Genomic DNA, 19,359 nt, shown 5'->3' with positions numbered 1-19,359 from the left:
GTGGTTGGAGTTCGGATTTGCCGAGGCCCTTCGAGGCGTGGGACGAGCTCGTTGGGTCGCGGGTGCGGTGTGACCGCGGCTGGCTGGGCCGTGGCTGGGCGCTCAGCGCTGGCCTGAGAGGTCCGGCCAGTCGCCTCGGACCCTCACAAGGTCCGCCGCTGCTTCAGAGGGGCCACACCCACCTCCCAACCGTTCCGTGGTGGTAATCATTCTTGTTCGTTTTAGTAAGTCTAGAAGACCTCGAAGAAGTGATTTTCCCCTCCGTTCTGAAGGCTGTGAGCTCAGATTTGCTGAGTTGCATAGAGAACTTGAAAATGGGCTTAAGTTAAATTGAGCGTTTCTGTTTCATCTCATTGGCCCCCTACGTGAACAGGTTGAGGCCTCGTCAGTGGTAGAGATCTCAGGACCTGTGTACCCCCATGTCTCTGTCCGAATCATCCAGGATTTCAGTCTTTGTGGAACCCGAGTTTTCAGTCTGGAATGTTCTTTCTGCAGTCATCCTTACTCCCTACTCTTCTTGACATCTGTGGCCCTTTGGAAGTGCCTTCACTTCCCTTACCTCCCTCTGCCTCTAAGTCAGGCCTTTATGTTTGGACCTGTCTAGCGTATCTGGTATATTGTCTTGCAAAACTAGGCCCTCTTCGAGTGTGGACTTAAATTTGTTGAATTTAATCTTTGCTTCTGGAGTATAAACCTGTTTTCCCATTGAAAGATAAAGACAATACTGGCCAGAATACCTTTAAATAGGCTGTGACATGGCGCAGTGTGTCATTTAATGTGTTAAACCAGGCTGAATTATACTTTTGCGTCAGAGAATGACTAGATGTTCCGTGCTGTCTTCCTCCACTGTGCTCCAGGGTGTTTTAATAAAAAAGGAAAAAGCAAACAAATCTTTGTAGATGGGGACCAAAGTCTCCATCTAGAGAGGGTTCTTCCAGCAATCAATCAGAAAAGTTCAGAACATGTGTTATGATAGTCTCTTTAAGTATTTAGTTAAGCATTAGTTGGACAAATGAAAGAATGCATCATACTTATATTTTTCTTCAAAGATCCAACCTCTTAGTTAAGAAACATGAACACGTGTTAATCATATTTCGTATATTTAAAAATATGAAGGTGTATGTTTGAAATATAGTTAAAATAAAGAAATGTAAAGGTGGAGGAAAAAATAGAATTTTCTTTTGGAGAGAGAAATCCTTTATTTTTGGGGAAAAAATAAATCTTTTTTCCCCAGTTGAGTTTTAGGTTTTTCTGGGATTTTGAGCCTGTAATTCTGAGGCATCCGTTTCAACTACTATTAGTTTGAAAGCAACGTGTTGGGGCTGGCCCAGTGGCATAGCAGTTAAGTTCTCACGTTCCACTTCGGCGGCCCGGGGTTCACTGGTTCTGATCCCGGGTGTGGACATGGCACCGTTTGGCAAGCCATGCTGTGGTAGGCGTCCCATATACAAAGTAGAGGAAGATGGGCACAGATGTCAGCTCAGGGCCAGTCTTCCTCAACAAAAAAAGGAGGATTGGCAGCAGTTAGCTCAGGGCTAATCTTCCTCAAAAAAAAAGGTGGTTTTAAGCCACCAAGTTTTGAGGTGGTTTCTTGCATTCTAAAGATAACTGAAACAATTAAGCATTTTTCAGACAATTGTTTGAATATAGACTGTTTATTAGATGATATAAAATGACTGTCCTCAGGAATGAGAAAACTGGCAATTATGTCAGAGAATGTCATTATTGATAGGAGAAGCGTACTGAAATATCTGGGGTAAAATGTCATAATGTCTGCAAGCTATTGTGAAATGCTTCAGAAAAAAAGTGCATATAAAGAGCAAGTGTGGAGGCCAGCCCAGTGGCGGAGTGTTTAAGTTTGCACCCTCTGCTTCGGCAGCCCAGGGTTTTGCAGGTTCAGATCCTGGGTGCGGACATGGTACCACTTGTCAGGCCATGCTGAGGTGGTGTCCCACATGCCACAAGTAGAAGGACCCACAACTAAAAATATATACAGCTATGTACCGGGGAGATTTGGAGAGAAGAAGGAAAAATAAAATCTTTTTTAAAAAAAAGAGCAAGTGTGACTAAATGTAATCACTTGATGAAAGGAATATGAGTATTCATTGTACTATTTTTTTTCCAATTTTTTAATAGATTTAAAATTTTTCAAGATAAAATGTTAGAGTGAGACGAATCACATTAAAAATAGACACTGTTATGGAGGGTCCCTAATACCCACCTACATGTTTGGTGATTCATTAGAAGGATTCATGAGACTCAGCATATAGTTGTCCTCATGGGTAAGGTTTATTACAGTTAAAGGATGTATAACAGGATCAGCAAAGGAAAAAAAACACAAGTGGAATCCACAGAAGTCTATGCACAGGCCTCCTCATCCGCTTTCCTCCTGTGAGGGGGTACGCGTGAGTGTGCTCTTTTCTCCAGCAATGCAAAATGCAGTTATTTGTGTGTAATGTTTCTGCTCAGGGAGGCCCGTTAGAGATTCAGCACCCATGGTTTTATTGGAGGCTGATTACTTAGGTACCCTCTGCCTAGCATGTACCAAAATTCTAGAGTCCCAGAAGGAGAGCTAGTGTTCACCATAAACTACGTTGTAGGCACGGTCTAGGTACACTGAACCAGCTCCATCAGTTAGGGGATGGAGGAAAGCCAGCTAAAGTCTCATCTTGGAAACAGTCCCTTTTAAAGACAGCAGCCTCACAGCAGCTATCTTAACTCTTTCCTGTGCGTATATGAGTTACATGTGCCGGTGCTCGAAGATCAATATTAACAATTTGAATGAGAAAGGAAACTTTTGTCTAAAGGGTTAGGTAGCAGATAGTTCATTGAACTCTGTAGTTTTGCCTGAAATAATGCAAATAGAGTGAATTGATTTAATTTCGGTTTGCTGAACAGTTATTGAGGCATTAGGGATTCAGAGACAAATAAGACAGAGTCCCTGCCATTAAGAAACTCAAGTTTAGAGTGCAGGTAAAGCAATAAACTAAATTACAGGACAGTGTGATATGTATCAGATAGTGTTGTAAGGAAGGTTTGAATCTGATGTTGGTGATGAGTAGGAGGGAGGAGGGATTAACATTTGACTTGGATTTTGAAAGATGAAGAGTATTCAATAGATATGGAAGCCTAGAAGGGCATTCTAGTCACAGGAAGAAAAGCAACTAGAATATAGAGTGCTTACTAGTTGCCAGACTCTTTGTATGTTTATAATTTAATTCTCACAACAATCTTGTGAAATAATTGGTTTTATTGTTTTAAAAATGATGACAGTTGCTGTGGATTTCAAAGTGAGTGATAGAAATAAAAAGTGGGGGGCCAGCTCTGTGGCCGAGTGGTTAAGTTCGGGTGCTCAGCTGCGGCGGCCCAGGGTTCGGATCCTGGGCGCGGACATGGCGCCGCTCGTCAGGCCATGTTGAGGCAGCGTCCCACATCCCACAACTACAAGGACCGGCAACTAAGATAAGATATACAACTGTGTTGTACAGGGGCCAGTTTGGGGAGATAAAACAGAAAAAAAAAAAAAATTGGCAACAGTTGTTAGGCCAGGTGCCAATCCTTACAAAAAAAGAGGAAGATTGGCAACAGTTGTTAGCCCAGGTGCCAATCTTTAAAAAAAAAAAAAGTGATATAACTAGAATTTGAACTCAGGCCCATCTGACTTCAAAGCCACCTTTTTCCCTTTTCGCTAACCACTCCTCTTTCATAAGCAAAGGCACAATTCCGTCTCTAGTAAAAGATGGGCTAGATTGTGCTGATCAACTCTTCTACTAAAAACGACTGAAAGTGTTGAATAAAAATCCTCAAGTCATCAAAGAGTTAACAAGCTAGAAATTAAAGTGGAAAGTCAGAGAGGTAAGCTAAACATTGAAACTGCTTTTACCTTAAGAATATTTGCTCAACTGAGTAAACTTGAACTTTGGTTTTGATAGCCTGACAGAGTTCAGGGGATAGAAGTCAGATCAAAGCCCACCAGAGCGACAATATATAATAGGAAACCCTTCTCCCCGTAAACTGTACTTGAGAGAACTATATGCTTAAGGGAGGGGTGAGCTGGGAGTAAATCTATCCCACCTCCCCCTCCCCAGATGCCTTAGCACTGAGCAAAGTAGAGGAAAAAGTCCTTGAGGAGTTAAAACCATTAGTTGGCTCTCAAAAGATTATACAGCCTAAATTTATGCAATTTTGGAGATCTAGAAGCTCTCAAGCCATGAATTTAGTTTAAAGTGGTCTCAACTGGTAGGTCCCTAGGTACCTGGCAAAAGCAAATGCAGATCCCTGTGGTATAGCTATGCTGATATCAGATAAGAGTTTTAGGCAAAAATGTATTTCTAAAAATAAAAAGGTCAGTTCATGATCATAGAGATACAATTCATCAGGAAAATATAACAATATCAAAATTATGTGTACCTAGTAATATGGCCTTGATAATATGTAAATTAATGGAAGTACGAGAAGAGATAGACAAGAGTACAATAGTGTGATTTCTCAATAATTGAGATAATAAGACAAAAATCAGTAAAGATATAGATTATGTGAACAAGTAATAAACAGTAAACCTAATGGACATATATAGAACACTGCATCTGACAACTCTAGAATGCACATTCTTTTCAAGTTCACTCAGAACATTTACAAAAATTGACTGTATACTGCTTTCTAAAACAAGTTTCTACAAATTTGAAATGATTAAAATCATACAGAGGTTGTTCTCTGATCACAGTGCAATTGAGGTAGAAATTAATAACAAAATAACTAGAAAATCTTTTAAGCTTGGAAGTTAAACACTTCTCAATAACCCATGTTTCAAGAAAAAAATGATAATGGAAATTAGAAAATGTTTTAGATAGAATGATAGTGAAAATACTGCTTTCAAAGCTTGAGAGATACAACCAAAGTAGGAGTTGGCAGGAAGTGTATATTCTTAAATGCTTATATTTAACAGCATTAATTAAAAGAAAAGAGTAAAGTCTGAATATTAATGTCCTATGAATCCATTTCAAGAAAGTAGAAAAAAGATAGCAAATTCTCCCAAAGAAAGTTGAAGGAAAGAAATAATAAAGATAAGAGCAAAAATAAAAAACAGAGATAGAATCAATAAAACTAAAAATTAGTTCTTGAAAAGACAATTAAAATGGACAGATTTCTTGACAAGATTAAGACACAAACCATATCAGTAATGAAAAAGAAGACAACCACAGAAGCTACAGACATTAAACAGTGAAGAGAATATTAAATAATTTTACATCAGATAAAATGGTCAAATTCTAAGAAAGATAGTTTCTATCAAAGAGAGAGAACCTGAATAGCACAGTAACCATTAAATAAATTGAATCAGTAGTCAAAAATCTTCCCATAAGAAAATTTCCATGGGGCTGGCCCCATGGCCGAGTGGTTAAGTTCGCGCGCTCCGCTGCAGGCGGCCCAGTGTTTCGTTGGTTTGAATCCTTGGCGCAGACATGGCACTGCTCATCAAACCACGCTGAGGCAGCGTCCCACATGCCACAACTAGAGGGACCCACAACGAAGAATATACAACTATGTACCAGGGGGCTTTGGGGAGAAAAAGGAAAAAAATAAAATCTGTAAAAAAAAAAAAAAGAAAAAAAAAATTTCCAGGTTCAAGTGGCTTCACTGGAGAGTTCCACCAAATATTTAAAGAAGTAATTCCAGTTTTATTAGTTATCTATTGCTGCGTAACAAATCAGCCAACAGTGTAGTGGCTTAAAACAACAATAATCATTTATTATCTCTCTGTTTCTGTGAGTCCTTCAGGAAGGACTCAGTTGGGTTGTTGTGGGTTCTCTCATGAGGTTGTAGTCAGATGTCAGTTGTGGTTGAGGCCATATGATGGCCTGGAGTATCCACTTCAAGGATGTTTTACTCACCTATTGGCAAGTTGGTGCCCACAAGTTATTTCTCCACATAGGCCTCTCCATGTGACTGTTTGAGTGTTCTCATGCCTTGGTGTCTGGCTTTGCCCAGAGTGAGGGGCCCAACAAGCCTGGATGGAAGCTGCAATGCCTTTTATGACCTAAATTCAGGAGTCACATTGTTGCTTCCACTGTATTCTGTTGCTTATACAGATCATCCCTGACGTCATTTGGGAGGGGACTACACAAGAGTGTAAATAGTGGGGAGAGGATCCTGGGGGGCATCTTGAAGGCTGGCTACCATCCCAGACTTCCACTTACATTTCCAGAGAAGAGAGAGACGGGGGCTGGCCCCGTGGCCGAGTGGTTAAGTTTGCAAGCTCTGCTTCAGCGGCCCAGGGTTTCGCTGGTTCCGATCCTGGGTGCGGACTTGGTACTGCTCATCAAGCCATGCTGAGGCAGCGTCCCAGTTGCCACAACTAGAAGGGCCCACAACTAAAATATACAACTATGTACCACGGGGCTTTGGGGAGAAAAAGGAAAAACCTTTAAAAGAGAGAAAGGGAACACTCTCCAGCTTATTTTATGAGGCAAATATAAGAAAGGTAATTTATAGGCCAATCTCACTTATAAATATTGATATTAATTTTTTTTAAGTGCTTCAGAGTCTCTTCCTATTCAGTTTTGAACTTTTTTCTGGCATAAGCATTTTTTTTACTGAAATATATTCCTCCACTACCACCACCTTTGGAGAAACTGAACCTGACGTGCCCAGGGTACTGCTGGGCAGGAGCTGTCCCATAATTGCCAAGTTAGCATCTGAAATCTGGCTCACAGAAATGCTTAGTGAACTCCTGGGCTTGTGCTAGACACTTACACCGTGGTTGCACACATTTATCTGTCTGAAGAGATTAAACCGGGCCCCTAAACCTGCTCTTTCTTCCAAGTGAATTAGGGTATGGAGAGCACACAGATTTGGGCAAGAAGTGACCTAGGTAGGAATTTACTGTTAAGACACGCCATAGCTCGAGCTTTTATGATAATATTTACATCAAAGACCCCGTTTCCGTGGATGAGCAACCGTGCCCCTGGAAGTGTAGTCCTTTTTGAAGAGGTTCCCTGACTCCCTCTTCCTGCCACAGGGGTCGTCTAGATTTTTCGTTCCTTTGGGTGAGCTTCTTAGCCTGAGGTCTGTTCTCTCACTGGGAACATTCTTAACATAAAGTGTGGCTCACGTGCTACCCCTCCAGCCTTCATTCTTCCCCTTTTCCTAACACTTGGCTATGAGTAGAGCATCTAGGCTCCCACTGCCCGCTAGTATACCCGCTCTCCAACCTTCTCTCTCTCGTTGGTTTCCTTTGATGCATGATAGAGCACAGAGAGCTGAGTCTGCAGGAGAGAAATAAATGAATTAGTTATGGCACTGGAAACATGCTGCTTCTTGCTTATCAACGTTGAGCTGGGAGACAGGAGGTGAGTTGTTTCTCATCCGCTGAAGAAAAGGATTAAATAGTTTCACTCTGAATTATACTGTTAAACGCATGTAGCAAATTCTGGGAATAAAGGAGCAATTTGGAGAATTTTGATCTCTTTTAGCCTTGGTTTTGTTGAAGGTAGAGTGTGGAGCCTGAGGTTAAGGCACTGCATGTTTCACTTTCATCCAACCACCTGTAATCCTCAGCCCTTCCCTCCACCTATTGGAATTAATTTATTCTTCACGTTGCAGCATAGGTCTCACTTTTGGTTATGCCCAACCATTCTCTTCCTATTGTGCGCACTCTTCCAAACGCCTGTAACAATTACTTCTTTTTACTACTCTTTTGGTCTTGAGCATACATTATTTAATACTATTTGATATTTACTCGCAGGAAATGACTCATCTGTTCCACTAAATTCTCTGCCTCCACAGCTCAGGGACCGAGTCTTAGAGATCTGTGTGTTCCCCCATAACACCTCAGATAGCACGTTGCGCCATTTGCCATCTTCAGGGTGGACTGACTGAGTATCTGGTTGTTCTGCACAGTGAGAGCAGTTTAGGGTCGTTCTTGCAGGAGCCTGCAATCTCAGATGGATACAGAGAGACATAGAGAAGCCTCACACAGAGGTGTGAATCAACAACTACATATATTCTCTGGGTGGGGCACAGGGTAGGAGATCGAGTTCTCCAAGGGGGAAGGATGGAGGAAAGTAAACCCCTGGTTTTAATTTCATTTTTATCCTCATTAAAATGCCCTTCTTGCATCCTTGGTCTCTTTTCACAGAATCCTGCCATAAGCATCACTGAAAATGTGCTGCATTTCAAAGGTCAGTATCCCGGCAAATGCTCCCAGCTCTCTACATAGTTAAGGAGTGTGGTGTTGGTTTCTTTTTATTTTTGTCTATTTGTTTTATTCACTTTCTATTGATGCTCACCTCTCTGATAGTCTTGGGATCTAGATTGTTTTGAAATATTTGATTAGAAAAGTCAAAGAATTTGTTTAAAATCCTGCTCTCCTCTTGGAGAGGCAGTAGATATAGTGAAAAAGAATCCTGGACTAGAGATTGGGAGATCTGTTTTCTAGCTCTAATTCTGCTACTGCCTCAGACAACTTACTGACTTCTCTGGACCTATAAAATGAGGGTATTGCGTTATAATCTGTGTTTCTCAAACTTTCAGACCCATGGACAACTGAGAATATGTCTTCAGGATCTTCCAGGACCATGGACCCCAGATTGAGAAACATGTTAAGAGTTTAAATATGGTCACTTTAAGTGACAGCTCCGTTGCAGCTGTGAACACAGATGCAAAGGCAGCCACTGAACTTGTGTGGCAGTACTTGGTTATAAAGTAGCCATCTAGATGATCTGGAATATGCTGCTGCTTTTTTTTCCTCAGATTATAATGAAAACAAAAAATAGAAACTTTCTTAATGAGGCTTTTTGGCTCCCTGATATTACACTTACAGATCAGTTTAAGAAATACTGCACACTAGGTGATGCATAGCTAAAGCCTTTCCAGCTCCGACAGTCTTTGATTCTGTGAATCTACCTCCATCTCCTTTCTGCTCAGTTCATCAGCAGATTTGCTGCTGTGCCTGAGAGGGTAGGTGTGGATTCATTGTCACCCAGTGCGGAGGGGACATTCTCCCTACTCTCTCTCTCCTTGTTCCTTGGAATGTCATTTCTAAGTGACAGGTTATGGGGTATTGAAGAGTTTCTGTTTTACGTGAGGTTCCATCTACCTTGCATTGAAAGCACAGCCTGGCTTTTGTATGTACTTTTCAAGCTGAGAGCAGTGTGGTAGCAGCTCAGATTTTTTGGGGAGTTATACATCTGAAAGGAAGTTAAAATGATAAAAGTGTATCTTGCCATTTGGAGCTTGTAGACTGTTCTACCTTAAAGAATTTGTGGTTTTAGAGAACAATAGCCACCTGTAGCAAATATTAGGCAAGTTATACCACATATGGCCAGATGAGGAAAGAGAATCCCAGGAGGGAACCAAGTGATAGACAAGTCAGAGAGGGGAAGGGATATCCAGCAGTCACTGGCACCTAGGCCTAGTGTCTGCTTGGTTTGGGGAAAGGAGCCATGTCAGGGCACAGGGATGGCATAATGGTCAACCCCGGGACTTTCCTCCCAGTTCTACTTTTCCTCTCTTAGGAATGAACTGAGAAAATTTTATTTCTCTTTTTTGTTCCATTTGGGATGTACTGAAGGAGAATTCAGCTTCTTCGTTTTCTGCCTCTGGTTAGGAGGTTTTAGATTCAGAGCTTTCTTTGAGACAATCCAGCATTTCTGTGTACCCTGCAACTTTTCTTAACTGCAGCCAAGATAATACATCTACCTGATTTTTCTCTGCTCTGGATTCAGTGCCAAAGTAAATGTGAAAGTTAAATTTTTATCTATGGGGTACCTTTGGTTTTGCATCCTGTATTCTTTTTCCTGCCTATTATTTCTACTGGGTATCATCAAGGCCGCATTGGAAGATTAAGTAAATACTCTGGAACTGATCATCAGGAAGGATGTATAGAGAGAACGTTTTTGTCCAGGATTTAGCTTGTCTAGCTGTTGAATACCTCTGTTCACAAGCCCCTACTCATTTTGGCAGCACCCATTAATATTTGTGTAATTTTTAAAGAACCGCACCAAGCTTTTGGATGGCCTTGCTCTGCTCAAGTTCACAGTAACCGACTTTTCTTTCTTTATAGCTCAGGGACACGGTGCCAAAGGAGACAATGTCTATGAATTTCACCTGGAGTTCCTAGACCTTGTGAAGCCAGAGGTATGTTATTTCCTTTCTCACTTCCCTTTCCGTTTTAGGAAGTAAATACCAGTAGTTTAGTGAAATGGGGAGCAGGGGTTGTGGGAAAGGAGAAGATAAAAACCAAAGGACAATATGTCCTTTATTTGGAGCAGAGCTCAGGTTTTAGCAGCAGAGGAATGGGAAAGTCGGGGAACCTGAAGTGAATCTGGGCTCTGCCATTTATTAGCAGAGCGAAAAGTCTCTTCACTTCTTTGAGTTCCAGTTTCCTCATGTGTTAAATGAAGAGTTGAACTAAGTGATCTCTAGTCATCCTTTCCAGCTCCGATAGTCTCTGGTTTTTACTGATGACAGAGGAATATGGCACCTATAGAGAGCAGAGTTATATAGGGTAAGTGAAGCTCATGCCACAGTGTTACTTTCATGTGACTTTACCACAGGGGCAATAGAAATCAGAAAAGGCGGAGGCAGCTGATCTTTAGAAAGAATGCTGGAAGTATAATTGAAGTTTCCCTTCTCTCAGAACTTGAGGAAGCTTCTCTAACAGGAAGGAAGAGAATCCAACAGCTGGCATATTTCAGTTTCTTATCTCTGCAGGCTTGAGCATGTTGATCTCTCTCTGCAGGAGGGCTCAGTTATTTTATTTGTTTTAATAGTCAGCAATGGTTTAAGGGGTAGAGAATCTGTCATGGTTCTTGCTTTGGAGACAGGGACAGGCCATGTGGAGGAATGATGAACTGGAACAGCATCTAAGAATTTGAGTTTAGTTGGGAAGACTTCCTAGGCTGACCCTTGTGAAAAAGGTGTAACTGATCCAGTGCAGTTCTGGCCTTGGTTAGACCTTTGTAAAACAGGGGGTCGCTCTGCCAGGACCGTTGACTATTTGCTTTCAGTCCCCTTCATGGGAGGAAAATTTGGAAAGTGAGGATGCACTTGAGAGAGAGATTGGATGCAGTACCTTGCATGATATAGATCTGGCAGGAGGTTCATGCTAGTTTCCTCTAGGATAACTAGGAACTATCTGCCTTTGTTATTCTGATTTCCTCCTGTGTCATTCATTGGGGGAATCGGAGAAAGACAGTGCTGTTCTTACCAGTTCTTCCCTATATCAACCCTTGATCCACATGTTCTCTTTGTGTCAGGACTTGTAGGAACAGAGAAGGAAGAGGGATAAGCATGCCATGCAGATTCTCTGTATAGCCGCACTGACTTGGTGCAATTTCAGGGGAAGGAGTGAGGGATGGGAAGGAGAGGGCATTCTCACATTCTCACTTTCTCTCTTAGCCGGTTTACAAACTGACCCAGAGGCAGGTAAACATTACGGTACAGAAGAAGGTGAGTCAGTGGTGGGAAAGACTCACCAAGCAGGAGAAGCGCCCACTGTTTTTGGCCCCTGACTTTGACCGCTGGCTGGACGAGTCTGATGCAGAAATGGAGCTCAGAGCCAAGGTCAGTAAGGACCCTGGGATCTAGACAGAAATCATGAGGAACACAAGATATTTGGGCCACCTCAAATAGCTATCAGGGTCTGATAGAATAAGAACAAAGTTACAAATTCAGTTGAAGACTTGGAGACATGGTTTTATAGAAATACTAGTCATGTGTTTTGTAGCCTGTCCCTCAATTGGGATTTGTTTGATGTATTTCTCATGATTAGACTAGGGTGATGGGTTTTTGGGGAAAAGACCACAGAAGTTTCATTCTCTATTAATTTCATTCTCTATTAATTAATTTCATTCTCTATTAATCTTAATCATCTGCCTAAGGTAATATTTGTCATGTTTCTCCACTGTAATGTTACTCCCTCCCTTTCCTTATGTATACTCTCGGAGGGAGGTCACTATGTGTAGCCCATGCTTAAGGAGCGAGGAGTTATGCTTTCCATCCTTAGGGTGGAGTATCGACATACTTTAGTTGGAATTCTGCTTGGGAGATTTGTCTATTTTCTCCCATTTATTTATATCAGCATGGACTCATGAATATTTTATGATTTGGGTTATAATCCAATACTGTGTTATTTATTTTCTTGCTCAAATTGTTCCAGCTTTGGCCATTGGAAGCTCTTCCAGTTGGCTCTTTGTCTCTTTGACAAAACTCCATCATTGTTGGGCTTTGGGGGGGTGGGGGCACTTCCTTAATTTCTAGCACTATAAGCTGCTCTAGGCTTATCTTGTATATTCCCTGCACTAGCCCTAGAAACACCCATTCTTTAAGGGGTTCTGTTCTTTTTATTGGAGAATGGTAGTGGAAACCAAATCTGGGCTCTGGGTATGCTCATTGCTACTGGAGTGTCATTGCTACTAGGCCCTCTCAGCTGACAGAACAAGGAACTATATGTGTGTATACACACCTATGCATATACGTATATCTATAAATATTTGTATATGTATCCATCTGTATCTGAATTAACCTAATATGAATTCATACTATTGGATTCATGATTTTAGCTTCTGGAAAAATTATGCTAAAAATCTAGAAGTCTTAAAAAATAAAAAAGCAATCTATTTCCTGCCTTAAATTTCTGTTTTGTTTTTACAACTGTGACAAATCTTCTGGATGTCTTTTCCAGCTCTAAGATTCCAAGACTACCCGCTTTGTAGTTTGGAAGCCAGCTGATTGGTTTATTCCTGTGAGCAGTGGATGGGCATTCTGTGATGCCGGTGCTACCCAGTAGGGAAGAGTCAGACTTTTCGGCATCATGAACTAGGACATTTTTCCCAGTAAAGCATGGATGTAATTGGAGGAGGTGGCTTTGAGGGAGTCAGATCACTTATCTAGCATGTGGACTTTTGCAAGCATCTGGGAGTTCTAACTTGTGTTCTTGGAAAACTTCTGTCCAAATTCTAGGAAGAAGAACGCCTAAATAAACTCAGACTGGAAAGCCAAGGCTCTCCTGAAAGTAAGTTGCCCCTGTGGTGTGGTAGTTACCAGTTAACTTGAGATAGAGATGGAGGTATGCATGAGTGTGATTGTGTAGCTGAGCTGATGAGAAATCCTTAATGTTCAGTGTTTAAGTTGTGCACACCCACATCAGAATCCTTGCTGTTTGGCGTCTGACATCATCTGAGTACACCAGGGCTGGTAGAACCTTAGTCTCTTGGACTGGCCTAATGTTAGGTGGCAGCGAGTCCTGCATAGACATGTGAAAATGCTATGCAGACCCAAGGCTACACTCCTTCTAGCCTGGTGTTTTTCCCAACAGAGATCTCAAGGGCTGTGCCACAGATTAGTGTGGTTGCCAACTTAAAAAATCCATTTCTATCTGTCCAACCCCACCTATAAGCAAGAAGCTCTGTAAATGTATTATCTTCTGGATGACATAAATTAAATTCAGTAACTATCTATTAAATTCATGCTATATGGGGAGCATTGTACTAGGCCCTTGAGGTGCGGAGCCAATGAATTCATCATAGTGCCTGAGCTCTAAGAGCTTGCATTCTCGAGGGAGGACCATGAAAGTTTGTAAAACTAACACTGAGAAGCAGAATAAAATAAGGGTTCCTCATTTGTCCTAAATCGAGCTTTTTCAGATTTTAGTGGTCCTTAGTTGGCATGCCATAAGTTGGGAAGGGTAAAGCTTTAGAGCACTGGTTTTCAAACTCTATTCCATGGTGCCCCAGGGGTTCCCAGAGATGCTTTGGAGGGATAAGAGCAAGCAGGTCCACTTCAGTCAGAGCAGCTCTGCTTTGGTGTTGTATGTATTGGGATTTTCAGTGAAGTTTCTTTAAAAAAGATTTGAATAACTACTAATTTAGAGGACTACTCATTTAGAAAAGCAAAGAAGGGGAGAGGATTAGTGGAGGTAAAGAATAACAACAACATGAAAAGGCCAATTTGAGACTTAAATTAATTTTTTAGTGTTTTAGGGGGATAAACTTCAAAAATATGTAAAAATTCATATATATGGATTTTTAGGATGTTAGTTAAAGCTTTAACTCTTTTTAATCTAAATTCATAGTTTAGTGGTGAAAGAATTTCTTTATCATGGGGAAGTATAATAAATTTTTGTAGTTGAAGAAAAAATTTTAATTAGTTAGATGTTGTTAAAAGTCTGACTTTTTTTGGCTCCTTAGGATAAGGTTTCTTTTGATTGACCATGCTATTTACCGTGATTAACTGAGCATCAATGAAGTGTGTATGTAAAGTATCTGTAGCCTAGGAATAAATATGTAGCAGCAAAATCTGAACTCCCTAGCTCTTCTCTTGGAGAATTGTCCCTGCGTTTACCCTGCTTCTTGGACTCAACCAGGACTCTGTCTAAGCTCCTTACTCCTTCCTTAACTCTGTAATTGGCTATGTCTTCACGAACCTTATGCTACAGACAAGATTAATGTCCATTCCCTTGCCTCTCAGTTTATAATTTTCCTCCTTTGGTTTTATCCTCACTCTACCCATCTTTCAAAGCCCAGATCAGATACCATCTCACCCATGCAGACTTGCCTGAGTCCCAGTTCCCCAGCTAGTGTCATTTTCTCACCTTGAATTTTCACAAGGTATTACCTGTCTCTCTCCATCTTGTGTTATGGTTTTTAGATTGTAAAATCTTTGAGGGCAGCATCATGTCTTAACCATCTTTAAATCCCAGTAGTTCCCCTCATACCACCTTGCACATTGTAGGTGTTCAGTTAATACTAGGTTGAATGACTATATAATCAAATATCAGGATTTTTTTTTTTCATTACTGTGTCTATCTCTTTGACCTAGTTTGACCTGCATGACCTTAAAAAATTCCAGCAAAGAAGAAACTGTAGGTTATATTAAGATTGACAAGGGCAGGAGCTGGTTGTAACTTTATTTCCCTCCTCTAATGCCTCCTGAGCTGGTCATTCTTTGCCAGGGGCAATTTTTCTTTTTTCTTCTTGGATTTATGATGTCTGTATACTTACCCTTCAAGGCTGTGACAGGAAAGATCACTGAAGACATAGCTTAGAGTACAATGTTCCTCATAATTTTTCCTTATCTGTTTCTCTCTGGGGCCGGGAGCCCAGGCTGGTTCAGACCTGGGCCAGGTATTTGTGTGGGAGCTTAGGGCACCCAAGTAGGAAAGAGGGATGAAGTCATCTGGGTTTTCCCCATATACCCCTCTCCTGCTGTGATTACTGCTTTGAACACCTTCTTGCCTTGCTTTGCTTTTCAGCTCTTACAAGCTTGAAGAAAGGATACCTATTCATGTATAATCTTGTTCAGTTCTTGGGATTCTCCTGGATATTTGTCAACATGACTGTGCGGTTCTTTATCTTGGGAAAAGGCAAGTCAAAATTTCAAGCCTGATTTTCTTTTTTCAGTAGTTTGGCCCACTACTCACCAAAGGTAACACTCTTTGCCTTTGGTATTTGTAATAGCCCCTACCCCCCACGTTTGTGTAGCATTTCATGCCTTCATTTACTTTCACATCTCTTATTTCCCCTGGTCTTGTGAAACAAGCAGATTAGATATTCTGGCCATTTAACAGGTGAGGAAACAAGCTTAGAGAAGGTCAAAGAAATGGTCCACGTCCACACAGCTCACCAGGGGCACATCTTGGGCTAGCATCCCTTTCCTATTCACTACTTGATATTCATTTTTAACTAAATAAATTGATGTTATGATACTTCCATGCCAAAGTTATGCAAGTCCAAAAGGGATCTCACCTCTTTGGAGCCTAAATAGATTCTCAGATGGACTATTCTAAAACTGAATGAAAAGACTATCACAAAGATACTAGTTCTTGCTAAATTAACTTATATGTGGTGTTTTTTTTTGAGCAAGATTAGCCCTGAGCTAACATCTGCTGCCAATCCTCCTCTTTTTGCTGAGGAAGACTGGCCCTGAGCTAACATCCATGCCCATCTTCCTCTACTTTATATGTGGGATGCCTACCACAGCATGGCTTGCCAAGTGTTGCCATGTCTGCACTCAGGGTCCAAACTGGCAAACCCTTGGCCACCGAAGTGGAACGTGCACACTTAACCACTGCGCCACTGGGCCAGCCCCCTAACTTATGTGTTTAATAGAATTCCGGACAAAGTAAATGACAATGGAAAATTTTTGAAAATGTGATCTAAAGTATTCTGAAGTTTTATTAAGAGCAATAGATAGATAATAAAATTTGGGGGACTAAAGAGTAATGGGAGAGGACTTTCTCTACCTGATATGAAAGAATGGTAATTAACATAATATAGCATTAGTATAAGAATAGACTAATCAACAGAGCAGATTAGGTGGCCCAGAAATAATTCTTACGTTATATGTATCCAAAATATATATGTGATACAAAAAGAATCATGAATCAATGGAAAGGGGAATATTATCCACTAATTTTTTATTGGATGGGAAATCTGATAATATTTTCTAGGAAAATTGGTTAGGTTTGGGTGCATGAGGGAGACAAGCAATCTGTTTGACTCTTCTCACATTATACAAAATAAATTTCCCCAAAGGATTTAAGAGTCATGTATCAAAAAGTTAGGTCATAGTAGAAGATATAAGTAAATGGTTATAAAAATCTCATATGGAGAGTTAGGACTTTCTAAGCTTAAAAATGTTAGAAGAAATAAAGAAAGCTCAATACATTTGACTATGTAAAATACCTAAATTCATGTATATTTAACAACATCTGAGTCAAGACAACATTAAAGTTTAAAAGCACATTGAGGTGAGCAGCATGGGAATAGAGGGTCGGTGGAAAATTGTAACAAACATCAGCAAGAGTTGTTTTTCTTTTCACGTATAAAGAACCTTGTACAAATTGATTTAAAAATGTGAAAACTCCACCCAGTAGATAAATAAACAAAAATCATTATAGATAGTTCATAAGAGAAAATAAAGCTAATTAAACATACAGCAAAATGTTTAACTCAGCAATGATGAAGGAACTGAAAAGTAAAATATTATTTTTTATTTACCAATTTTGCAAAGTTATAAAAGATACCTAATTCAAGAGGACGTAGGCTAAATTTAGTGAACACTCCAGTGGCTATTGGGAGGGGACATAAGGACAACAACTCTTTTGAAATCATTTAACAAGGTGCATTAAGAACCTTAACTGTTCATATCCTTGAACTTGGTTTGTCACTCCTGAAAATAAGTTCTAAGGAGAAAATTGAAACCTCAAGAAAAGCTTTTTCAAAAAAGATTTGCTTTATGGTATTATTTATATTAGTGACAAATTAGAAACTACCTAAATGTCCAATGAGGGATTGCTTTAGAACATTCCTTCAGTTGAATGTTGTGAAGCAAATATAAAGTGTTTAAAAAGTTTGTAGTAACGTGGAAAAATACTTACGATAGGCTAAAAAAGTAACATATAAGTTTGTTCTTCCAGTTTGATCACACCAATATGAAAAGGAGAAAAAAACTAACCAGTACATGCAAAAAGATTGGAGGAAAATGCACCATTTTCAAATGGTTTGAATGGATAATTAAAAATTATTTCTTTCTTTTATAAAGCAAATATGAAGAAAAATATAAGTATTATGGAAAATATGAATTTTATTTAAAAAGAGGAAAAAATCCTATAGGCTCTTTTAGTCTTCAGTCCTAAATTTTCCCGTCTGAAGTTTGTGGAGGTGAATTGTAGTTAGCTTTAGAGTCATTTGAAAGAAGAAGTGCGTGTTGTTTTTTCAGCCTTCTGTACACCTTGGAATTCTGCAGAGCACAGTAGCAGGCTGGTGGAAAACTGTCCAAATGCCTGGTGTCTTAAAGTCATGTGTGACCAGAGGTCTACAGATGAGTTATTTAAAGAAACAAAGGAAGTCTCAGACACAGTTATTCTCAGACCTGTAGCTTTTATTAGTATGGATTTATCCCAAGTCCCATGGAATGAATAAGGACATTCAAATACATAAAAAATTTATTTAACCTAACGTAGTTGGGCTGATTCTGAGTATTCCCGTGCAAGCCTGCTGGCTGCTAGGTTATCTGGGTCATGTGTTTAAAGTGAGCTGCCTGGATTTGTAATTTCTGTTTTGGCTCTGAGCCCCTTCCTGACTACCTACTGGTTTGGGACTGCTGCTTTAGATGTAGTAGGGACCTGGGGCCTGGCACCCAGGGTCATAGTTTGCCTCTTGTAAGTTTTTCCTTTTGAATAAAGGATGCTGGGTGAGTGGCAAATTCCACACATGTACTTGTTCTGTCATGTAAACATGTGCTTGTTAAACTTCTCATGCTGAGGAAACAGCAGCAAACTCTTGGGCTTATGTAGAAACTCTTGTTTGAGTTTGTCTAGCTCTCTATTAAGGAATACTTTTTTATTAAATTTTTATTTTTTTCTAATTATAAAAATAAGTGTTAATTACAGAAAAATGAGAAAATAAAGACTTAAATAAAACAAAACAAAAACTCTCGGAATTCCATCCATGAGAGCAACAGGTCCTTGGCACCTTGGTATATATCTTTTCAAACCCACATAACTTCCTTAGTAACAATTCCAAAAGTGGAATTGTGAGATAAAAGGGCATGTTGTTATTAAGGATTTTGATGTATACTGCCACTCTTTAGATCCATATGCCATTAACATACGAGTGCCTTTTAGTGCTTTCAAAAATTTTTTTTCAAACCATAAAAGTAAATGTATGGATTTAAGAAAGTTTGGAAAATAGGGCAAAACCGAGGCGGAGGTGTGAAGGGAAGGAAGAGGAGGCTAGTAAGCCACTATCCATCACTATTAATATTTCCGTACATTTCCTTTTAGTCTTTTTATCTCCTTTAGTTAAAATTTGTGACCATACTGTATATACAATTTTGCATCTTGTTTTTAGAACAATATTATAAGCTTTTTAATGTTATTAATATTCTTTATAGCTATCATTTTAGAAATCAGATTTCTATTCCTGAATTGAAATAAGGGTGAATTTCCCATAAAATCAGAGACAGAGCAACAATATCTAACTTTTGTTTATGACATGCCAAATCTTAAGGCATGACTTTCTATTTCAAAGTATAGGAGGTCCTGATTTTTCAGATGATTTGTCCAGGAAAAATGACACTTAAAGTGAATCCCCTTAAGTCCCCTGAAATGCCCCAGAATTTTGTTGTAAATGGTTGCAAAAAGATTTGATTGGGATTTTGTCTTGAAAAGACATTTAAAATTATGAAAATAAATTTTTTATCTTACATATAGCAAAATTTAAATTGTAATTTTGCATTAGTTCTTCAAAGAAAATTAGTCAATTTTTGAACTTATTGGTGGAATTTTTATGGCAAAATTATAAAATAGGAGTATGTACCATTCTTCATTTCACATTTGACTTTGTAGCAGGGCTGTCA

General features: G+C 39.8%; 1 protein-coding gene across 6 annotated transcripts in view; it reads left to right on the top strand.

The window, feature by feature from the left end:
• The window catches only part of HACD3 (3-hydroxyacyl-CoA dehydratase 3), a 44,582-nt gene that overhangs the window by 15,093 nt on the left and 10,130 nt on the right, over positions 1-19,359 (top strand). For 3 of the 6 annotated variants that reach the window (XM_070576947.1, XM_070576958.1, XM_008508377.2), the window contains 5 exons: positions 8,135-8,177; positions 10,061-10,134; positions 11,398-11,562; positions 12,961-13,012; positions 15,251-15,361. In XM_070576947.1, the coding sequence (XP_070433048.1) occupies positions 8,135-8,177; positions 10,061-10,134; positions 11,398-11,562; positions 12,961-13,012; positions 15,251-15,361 (445 nt within the window). The remainder of the gene's footprint in view (positions 1-8,134; positions 8,178-10,060; positions 10,135-11,397; positions 11,563-12,960; positions 13,013-15,250; positions 15,362-19,359) is intronic. The other 3 variants (XM_070576971.1, XM_070576979.1, XM_070576987.1) reach the window with 2 other exon arrangements.

This window comes from Equus przewalskii, chromosome 1, assembly GCF_037783145.1.
Source record: "Equus przewalskii isolate Varuska chromosome 1, EquPr2, whole genome shotgun sequence".
NCBI classification, from domain to species: domain Eukaryota; kingdom Metazoa; phylum Chordata; class Mammalia; order Perissodactyla; family Equidae; genus Equus; species Equus przewalskii.
Note: the sequence above shows the minus strand (reverse complement) of the source record. Positions and strands in the feature narration are given on the sequence as shown.